Below are 9,166 nucleotides of genomic sequence, written 5' to 3'. Positions count from 1 at the left end.
AGCGTATGAGAAATCAACGGTCCAGATTTAATGTTATAAATTTGGTGTTTTTTTTTATGAGTTGTAAGATATTTTTTTTTCTTTAACGTCACTATTTTACGCTTAGATTTTGTTGGCCTTTTTACATGGGTTAAAAAAAAAGAAGTCAAATTGTATTAATTTATCATAATTAAATAATTTCAGTATGTTCAAATTCTATTTGTGAGATTATACTGAATATGTTATTCCTCCTCAAGTGAATGGGAGTATCAGAAGGAGGATTTGTTGTTACGAAGGTGTAGCAGGAGCACGTATTGTGTTTTCTAGCTTATGCTTTTGACAACTATCGGGCTAATACTTATTTAATGTATTGAGATCTATGAATATTTGTGATGCAGATCATTTTAGTTTGTTAGATTCGTAATTACTTGAACGAAATTAAATGTTATGAAATTATATTTGAATATTTTACGATACATTTTGTACCTTGTTGCAGGGTAAATCACTCTCTTTCAAATCTCCAGACGGATAGATCAATGACAGACAATAATTCAGCCCTCACCTCAGCCCTGAACATAACTTGCACGTATATTATGAGAAAATTTCAGAAATAGCAAACATAATAGACATAGTAAGGCTCTATAGCTATAGTTTTGATAATTATGCTTCATAGTGATAATTTCGTTTGCTATGGAGGCTGCGGTTTGTATATTTCGCTTCCGAATATACAAATAAGGTAAGGATATACAAATTATTTATTTATACATTTAGGATTTTTTAGAACTTTGTTTGTATATTTCGCTTGCCAATATACAAACATGATAATTTATTATAAATTATTCATAAATCGTGTACAAATAGCTAGGGTGAGCATATTATACAAAATTTTGAATTTATACAATCAAGAACCGAATTATACAAATTCTGGATTTATACAAATCAGGCGAATTATATGATCATGCGAATAACAAGAATAAGGAAAACTGTATATGCGAATTGCAATTTTCTTAAACTATAGCTATAGTACTTAATATAGGTTAAATATTTAATTTGCTACTCTGCGTAATTTTCCCAATATTATTACTCAATATTTCAATTTAATAAATAGTAATTGCTAAATTTCTATTTTAAGAACTTAATATATTCTACTATGAATAATCATTCTTCTTCATTCTCTTCTTAATTTAACATCTCATCTCCTAGTTTTACCTTAAAAACTTGTGCTCCTTCGTGAACAAATTTTAAAAAATCTATATTAACAACAATAGCATATTAGTATAATTTCATTCGAAATATTTTTTGGCAAAAGTTAGAAATTGTATTACCACTTTACCAAGCCACTTTTTTTTAAAAAAAAAATAGTTATAAATCTTGTTGATAAATTATCTCAAATTACAACTCAAAGTTATTTGGTTTGATTGATTAGGTTAAGCTATAGTTAATTAGTTACTGGAAATAATTACTACATTATGCAGCATGAATTATTTCAAACAAATGATATATTGACAAACATGATGGTTTTTCTTAAAAAATCACAAAATATACAAAGATATAAAAAGGTGGAAAATGAAATGGAACAAAAGCATATTATATTATTTGTGATTTTGAGTTGCATACGTGTCATTTTGATCAGAATGCTGAGTGATTATATTCTGATTTTACAATAATTTCCACTCAAAGAATCAAAACTTTTTCCATGGATTCTCATAGTATTTGATGCAAAGTATAAGTGTATGGCGATCGAATATCATAATTCATAATTATTGAAAAAAAAAAAGAAAAAGATATTCTAAGTATATGCCGCGAAATCGTGATATATAGTCAAATTTCTCTGGCTTTAACATAGTTTGTTAAGGTATTTTTTAATTGTTATGACAAAATATTATTATAAAGAACATGTAATAAAACATAATATAACATGGAAAAATGCTATAAAAAAAAACTTAATTGTTATAATGAAATACTGCTATAAAGGATGGTTGTTAAAGAGATTTATCATTATATAATTTATTTCTAGCTTTTGGATGGTATAAATTGAATAAGTTAATTATATTTTTGCCCCATATACTTTTGTAAATTATTAAAATTAAATAAACGATGAAATTATTGAAAAAACATAGCGCGTTTGTATAAAAAAAATAGATTGAGATTTATTTCTGGAATAATAATAAAAAAGAGTAAAAGAATAGAAGTATTAGTAAAATTTGTGCTTATTTAAGCGCAAGTCGCAACTAATTATAACATGAATCAAAGTTTACCAAAGATAAAAGAAAGAAATAAATAAATTAAGCCGTTTTTAATGAATTCAAATTCAACTCATTCAAAATTTACTTAGATTTTCCTACACTATCATTTTAGCTCTCTTATTTTTTTTATTTTTTATTTTTGTCATTTGCTTTGTCTTTCCTATTTTCCAAATGTTATGTAAATTAATCTTTATCAGTTTGCAACCTTAGTATTGAATTTCTGTCATTCTCAAATATGTAAAAACTACAAAATTTATCAACATACATAGGTTGTAGTGTCGTGATAAAACTGATTTTTAGTGTATAATTTAAATTTAATTAGGCTCCAATTCATGCTTCAAACACTGTTCGAAAAAAGAAAAAAAAACTAAAAAATTTGTTGTATATAGAAAGTCAATGTTTTCATAGTAGTGGATGAGAAATACTTTATAAAATATCATAGACTACCTAGCTAGTGTAAAATTCAAAAAGAAAAAAAAATCAAAAAGTGATTTATTTTTTTATTAGAGTTTTGTCTAACATCAATTTGCGTAAATCCAATTAATTAATGCACATAATTTCCTCAAAATTTTATGTAGCAATTTAATAGAGTTGGTACATTCATTTTTCACTAAATCATTCCCTCTTAAATGAACTATATATGATGTTAATTTAAATTAATTGAGTCAGTAAAATATCAAATATGTAAATCAAAAAATTAAACAGTAAGCCTTTTTTTTCTTTTTCCTTCATTCACTTCTTTGTAAAAACAGCCTCGATCATAATGGAATTCTTCGACACCATATAAGATTTTGAAGTGTATCAATCGTAGGTATTAAGAAACTTAGGTTAGAAAGGAAAGAAATGTCACATATATACTTGAAAGTAAAACTTTAATTATTTTTTTTATTTCTCGTTCAATGCTTGATATCCAGATCTATTTTAGAGCAAAATATTCTATATCAAAGACGACTTCATAATTAATGTCTAAATCTAAAACTTTTGGTTAATTAAAATGAAGGACTTCTTACTACTCAAACCACAATAGTAAAAGTAAAACAACAACAACAAATAAAGTACACAAATGATAGAATGTACACAAACTTTACCCCAACTCCAACGTCATAGAATGAACACCTAGTAAAAGTAAAACCTCAATTCTACAAAAACAAATACCACCAAATCTTTAGGAACCGTTCCATACGTGAAACAGGATAAACAAGAATAACTCATCTTTTATATTATCCTTATCCGACATATCAAACGACCCATTCAGACTTATCATACCAATAAAAAAAAAACGACCTCAATTTTTTTTTTCTGAGCTGGCAAACTAGCTTGAAACTTTGTCTTTATCCACTACCCCACTTATAATTATTACTATTATTTACTTACTATATACTTTTCTTAACGTTCCTATTTTTTTCAAATACCGTTGGAGGCAACAACATTTTTAAATCTTCATTACCAAAATATAAACACTCTGCAAAATACAGAGTCTAAAATTCTTTCTCCATTCTTCCCTGCAGTTTTTTTTTTTTTGGGGGAAAATCAAGAAAGCAGAGATCTTGAAAACAAAAACAAAAAAATGGGATGTTTTCTTGGATGTTTTGGTTTTACAAACAAGAAACAAAAGCGTATAAAGCCTTGTAACAAGTTTCAAGTAAGTTGCTTGTTAAAATTCAATTTTTTGTGTACATTTATTTGTAATCGAACGATTCGAGTCGTTTAGATGCAGTGGCGAAGACAAAATTTTTACTGGGAAAAATTAGATCTTTGTCTTTTTAGATGAATCCCTTTCGCCCTTCTAGCTTAGAAATGATGGTTGAGGTGTAGGGGCTGAGGCGGAGCTAGGTGGGGTTCATGGGTATAGATAAACCCAATAGCTTTTCGTAGACCTTGTATTTGTATTAGAAAATTAAATAAATTTATATGTGTATTGATTTGTGAATCGCTAATAAAATTGATTGACAGCTTAGTGGTAAGGAAGAGGCAGTGAACATTAGTGCTTAAATTCCTAATTATGGTTCTGCCTCGTAGGGGTTAGGTTTGCTTACATGTATATTGTACCCTAGCTCCCTAGACCTTTTGTGTGGGACTATACTGGATATGTTGTATGAATTGGCATGAAGCAAATAAAAAAAAAATCATTAGAAGTGTTTTAACTAATTTTTGTTTGAATATGAAGATGTTTGCTTTGTTTGAATCTTGATTTGTTAGGTGCATCAAAAGTATGTACCACTGGATTCTGAGAAGGAAATTGTTATAGATTCAGCAAATTCTGAGCCCAGGTGAGTTAGCAATTCAGGTTTTTTTTCCCTTTTTGATAGCAATGATGTCTGGATAAGTTTATGCATCTTGATAATTTCATTGGGTTTGCTTTACTTTGGGCCGAGGGTCTATTAGAAACTATTGGAACACACTAGTTATTTCAGTTTACCTCAGTTATTAGTCACCGACTTCATTAACGACTAGGTCACTTTGTTTGTGAATTTATTTGTTTTTTCATGTAGGGATAAGCCAAAAGAATCCTCAAAACGTAAGGTGAAAAAGAAAGTGAGCTTCAATTTGGATGTGAAGACTTATGAGAGAATTCAAGATGATGAAAACAACACAACATATTTCCCAGAGGAAGAAGAGGAGAAGACAAACAAACAAGAGACTGCCAAAGCAAGTATGTCTATGTACCCTTCGAGTCATCGATACTATAACTGCAACAATAGCTACGATGAGGAGGAAGACGAGATAACACTTGAGGACAGTGATATCGATGATCTTGATGACGAAGAAGAAGAAGAAGACTATGGTGTTAGTGATGACAATGATGATGATGTTGGTGGTGATGAATGTGCAAATTCTTTGCATATTGAAACAGAAAACAAGTATGGACATGTTGAAAAACTGAACAAAGATGAATCGAATGAAGTAGGTCGAAATCATAGGAGTTCTGTGCTTCTTCCAGTTGAAAATCTCACTCAATGGAAAGCAGTTAAAGCAAAAGGAGCACAGCAGGTGAAGCATCAGAAGGAAAACATAATCAAATTGGATGGAAAACAAGAAATGCCCTTGATTGCAAAACCAGTAAACAACCATTGTGTGGACCTAAATCCCAAGAACAACTCTAAGGCTAAGCCTAAGCCTCAAGGACATGATATTCCAGTTGATGCCAGTCTCTCAAACTGGATGGTTTCAGCAAGAACAATATCAGTAAATGGCTCAGCTGTGTATTACAATCAAGATAGAGCTGTAGATCAAGTCGTGCTCGATGAAGTCAATATCATATAAACAGAGAAAGTGCAGTACCTAAATACATTTGGATTGATGTTTGTGTAAAGAATTGATTGTTTTTGTGCATGATTTATGTGTGCAGTGTGTTGTATTTGGTTGAGAGGATATCATATGTATGTTGTAATTCTTTTATTGTTACAAAACAAAGCAATGGACAAAGAATTAAAGATGTTATAAAATCATTCTTGCTAGAAAAAAGTCATCATCTGTAAGGCTCAGCACTCATATACATTATAATCAAGCAAAAGAAAACAAGAAAATCCGAAGGGTTCTGTATGTTATCTACTATAACTCGAAGCACTCATATACATTATACAATAGAGGAAGTCATTCTCTCTATCTGATTGTGTACAACGAGAAAGGGTCGTTTCATTTGGCTCAGATAACTTGAACCAAATTAGAGACAGTCGACTCTCTTAAAAGCTGCTGTTATTGTATGCTATAAAGATGTGAATCAAAGGAAGATTCAACATTCTTGATTCACAATTGGTTTGGTATTGCATTTAATAAGAACTACATTATCCTACAAATGCAAGAATCTGAATCATCGTCATCCGAGTCACTTGCATCACTGCAAACAAACAAAAAGCTATATGTAAGAGCAATCCCAATAAACTGAAGAACCGTAGCATAAAATCCAAACTTCAAAGCAAACGACTAACAAAAAACAAAGTTGTATGTTCCTTGGCAAAGGGGTAAAGTAGTTACATCCTATCTTTTTGATGAACTAACTAGAGAAAAAAACAAATGTTCACAAACTAGATCAAGTAGTGCCTGCAACTTCAAGTGCCAGATGACAAACATAAACATTACTCATTAACGAAAAATTCAAGATCTAGTGCTTGGGCTAGATGTACTGCATTAAAGTCAAGTCTATAGTGAGATATTATCTCATCTTTTATGATGTTTCATATGACACATAGCTTAAGCTTATATAGTACACCCCTTAGGGATGTTAATGGGGAGGACGGTGGCAGCAGGGCAATGCTCAGGCAGAGTAGGCCAGGGGAGGATGGGCGGGTGAATGCTTACTTTTCTAAAATATAGCAGGCAGGGGCCATGGGTGCCTAAATGCCTCTACGACATAACCCTATTAACCAGCGATGACAGAAAGGTGCAGTGGGTCATATTCTGAGTGTGTTATTGCCTCCTTATATGGTCTGGGGTCACCTCATGAGCTAGCTAGCTTTTGGGGTTGAGTTAGGCTCAAGGTCCATTTATCTTATTAAAGTTAAGAAGATCATTATAATTCAGTGCACAAAAACGGAGGAAAAAAGGTTCTAAAAGGTGTTACGTGGGGCAGGGAGGGGAGTGACAGGGTTAAAAACTATGGCAGGGAAAGGATTCATTGGTCCTGTTTATCATCCCTAGTTCCCCTAACTAAGCCTCTTAGCAATATCCAGAAAATTATTCTTAATAACTGTGCGAAATCAGACAAGAAAAATTCAGAAAGCTAGGAACCACAGTTGAAAACACAAGTGAAAAGGCGTAAATTAGCACCCGCAAAACAACTTCCCACATTCTGACCAAAAATGAGAAAATAAGCTTATCGTTTCTACCCTTCCTTTTCATAGCATATTCCAGTATACAGTAAGCGTTTGACCTCCTAGTTCTTAAGTCAAAGTAAGACGGGGGGCAGAGTTACTTAAGACCAGAAAGAGTCCAACTCTAGTCACCTTACCAATAACATATTGTATAACCTGTAAATTCCAATCAAAATATCATTCTGGATATGCTAAAATTTTCTCAAGACGCATATAGTCTTTGCCCAATTTTATTCCGAAGAGGTAGTAAAGCAAACTGTAGAGGCACACATTTCCAAGCAGAGGACTCTATGCAATATTGTATAGTTGATATCAGTATCAACACTCAATACATGAGAAAGGGTTTCACCTCCCCCAAGCTGTTTATCCTACTTCTCTTCTCGAGCTGCACACACATTTCTTAGACCAAAATTTCTTAAAAGATTCTACATTCGTACTTGCTTCTGCAAGAGTTTCTAGATGTTTAAGAAACTTACATCAATACAATTCATGAGCAAGTTAAAATGAAACAAATACTGACAGCTCGTTAAATGGCTATATTGCTCAAACAAGAGCGCTCCTAATTCCTAAATATGTGGAGTTGCCACTACATTCACTTTAATATAAAGTAACAACATACTGCATTTGGATGGCATACTACCTAGGCCTTTTTCTTGTGGTTTTGGATAGCTTGAGCATTTATACTGTAATGTTGCCCGATGCTAATAGTGAAGCTTATATGTTTTGAAAGATCATCCCATGAATGCAGCCAGGATCTAAGCATGTTCCTTTAAGGTCTTACGGTTCATCAGCAAATAGTATAAGAGATCTAATGATCATTGGCTTCCTTTCTTTTTCTTTTGGATGATAGCAGTGTCTAGGCTATTTTCACACACCTCGACTAATCCACCAGATAGCCTGCTACTGCCCATGATCACAGTTGTGGGAACCATACCCACCAGAGTTGGAGCAGATAGGCTCACATTACTGATATGCCTCAATGGCTCAACCACTCAGCCATCCCCTTGGCGACTCACAATAACAGGTATATTAGGATGCCAAAAACACTATCATGGACAACTAGTCTATATCTGCGATTCACGCAATCAATATGCTTATCATAAGAAAGATATCCACACACATACTACATATACATCATCTAATACTCTATTTCAGATTTGACACAAGGCATAAACAAAACATCACACTTTTAAGTTTTTTTTTTCTTTTTATCTGACATTTTCACTTTTGATAAATAAAAGATCTAATAACCATCAATAGCTCTACTGATAATTATTGATTTGCCCCATTGTTCTAGTGATCCATCGCGCGAAAACATCAAGTTGATTAACTACTATGATTTTCCAGAATGAGCAACCAATACAATTCACACATAATCAGAGACTTGAGAAACAAATTTTATAGACCAAAACTTCTACTGATTAACCATAAGCTAAATGAGGAATCAATAAAGAGAATTTTTTCTTCTATTTTTTTTTACCTTGGCTCAAATTCCAAAACCTCAGTAAGTTTATTCCCATTTGTATCATTCCACTGAACTTTCCTCTTTGGCTTAGCTATCTTTTTTGACAATCCACCTTTCCTAGAAGGCAACAATGCTTTAGACTCATCATCTTCATCTTTTCCACCATTCAACACAGAACTAGGAAGAGCTTCCACACTATCAACATACTGAATTTTCTCCCCTTTAAAATCTTTATTATTCTTTGTATCCATTCCTCCAAACACACAACAACAACAAAAACAAATCTTCCTTCTAAATTCCTTTACCTAAACAACCTCAAAATCAGATGATTCCAATGCAAAACCAACAACCCCATTTCAACAAAAATTCTCAAAAAGCTCAAATCTTTACAAGAAAATTTCAAGATTTAATGCATTATCTTCATAACCCACAAAACCCACCTCCCAAATGATATCAAAACAAGGAATTTGCAGATTCTTGATCTTTAAATCCTCATAAAACTATATGGGTATGTATTAAAAAAGCTAAAAAGCTAATCTTTGTATTGGTTTAGCTTCAAGAATTGTTTTTTATTTTAATTTTCCTTCTCTGAATGTGAAGGAAAATGGAAAAGAGTAGGAGAATTGGTACAACAATGAATCAAAAACCCTTGAATTTGTATGATT

The 9,166-nt window shown here is 32.0% G+C and overlaps 2 protein-coding genes across 2 annotated transcripts; one reads left to right on the top strand and one right to left on the bottom strand.

Moving 5' to 3' along the window:
* Positions 1–3,738: 3,738 nt before the first annotated feature.
* On the top strand, positions 3,739–5,671 carry LOC125808873 (nonsense-mediated mRNA decay protein 2). The gene is made up of 3 exons (XM_049488537.1): positions 3,739–3,867; positions 4,425–4,495; positions 4,718–5,671. The coding sequence occupies exons 1-3, from the start codon at positions 3,793–3,795 to the stop codon at positions 5,487–5,489; spliced, it is 918 nt and encodes a 305-aa protein (XP_049344494.1). The 5' UTR covers positions 3,739–3,792; the 3' UTR covers positions 5,490–5,671.
* On the bottom strand, positions 5,644–9,166 carry LOC125808874 (uncharacterized). The gene is made up of 2 exons (XM_049488538.1): positions 8,517–9,166; positions 5,644–6,063 (listed from the first exon to the last, which is right to left on the bottom strand). The coding sequence occupies exons 1-2, from the start codon at positions 8,750–8,752 to the stop codon at positions 6,006–6,008; spliced, it is 294 nt and encodes a 97-aa protein (XP_049344495.1). The 5' UTR covers positions 8,753–9,166; the 3' UTR covers positions 5,644–6,005.

This window comes from Solanum verrucosum, unplaced genomic scaffold (genome assembly GCF_900185275.1).
Source record: "Solanum verrucosum unplaced genomic scaffold, falcon-dt-bn FXZP01000218.1, whole genome shotgun sequence".
NCBI classification, from domain to species: domain Eukaryota; kingdom Viridiplantae; phylum Streptophyta; class Magnoliopsida; order Solanales; family Solanaceae; genus Solanum; species Solanum verrucosum.
Note: the sequence above shows the minus strand (reverse complement) of the source record. Positions and strands in the feature narration are given on the sequence as shown.

Coding starts and splice junctions, on each gene's coding strand:
- LOC125808873 (XM_049488537.1), top strand. CDS start 3,793: ATGGGATGTTTTCTTGGATGTTTTGGTTTTACAAACAAGAAACAAAAG. Junction 3,868..4,424: donor AGCCTTGTAACAAGTTTCAA/GTAAGTTGCTTG, acceptor TTGATTTGTTAG/GTGCATCAAAAGTATGTACC. Junction 4,496..4,717: donor TCAGCAAATTCTGAGCCCAG/GTGAGTTAGCAA, acceptor TTTTTCATGTAG/GGATAAGCCAAAAGAATCCT.
- LOC125808874 (XM_049488538.1), bottom strand. CDS start 8,752: ATGGATACAAAGAATAATAAAGATTTTAAAGGGGAGAAAATTCAGTAT. Junction 6,064..8,516: donor GTTTTGGAATTTGAGCCAAG/GTAAAAAAAAAT, acceptor GTTTGTTTGCAG/TGATGCAAGTGACTCGGATG.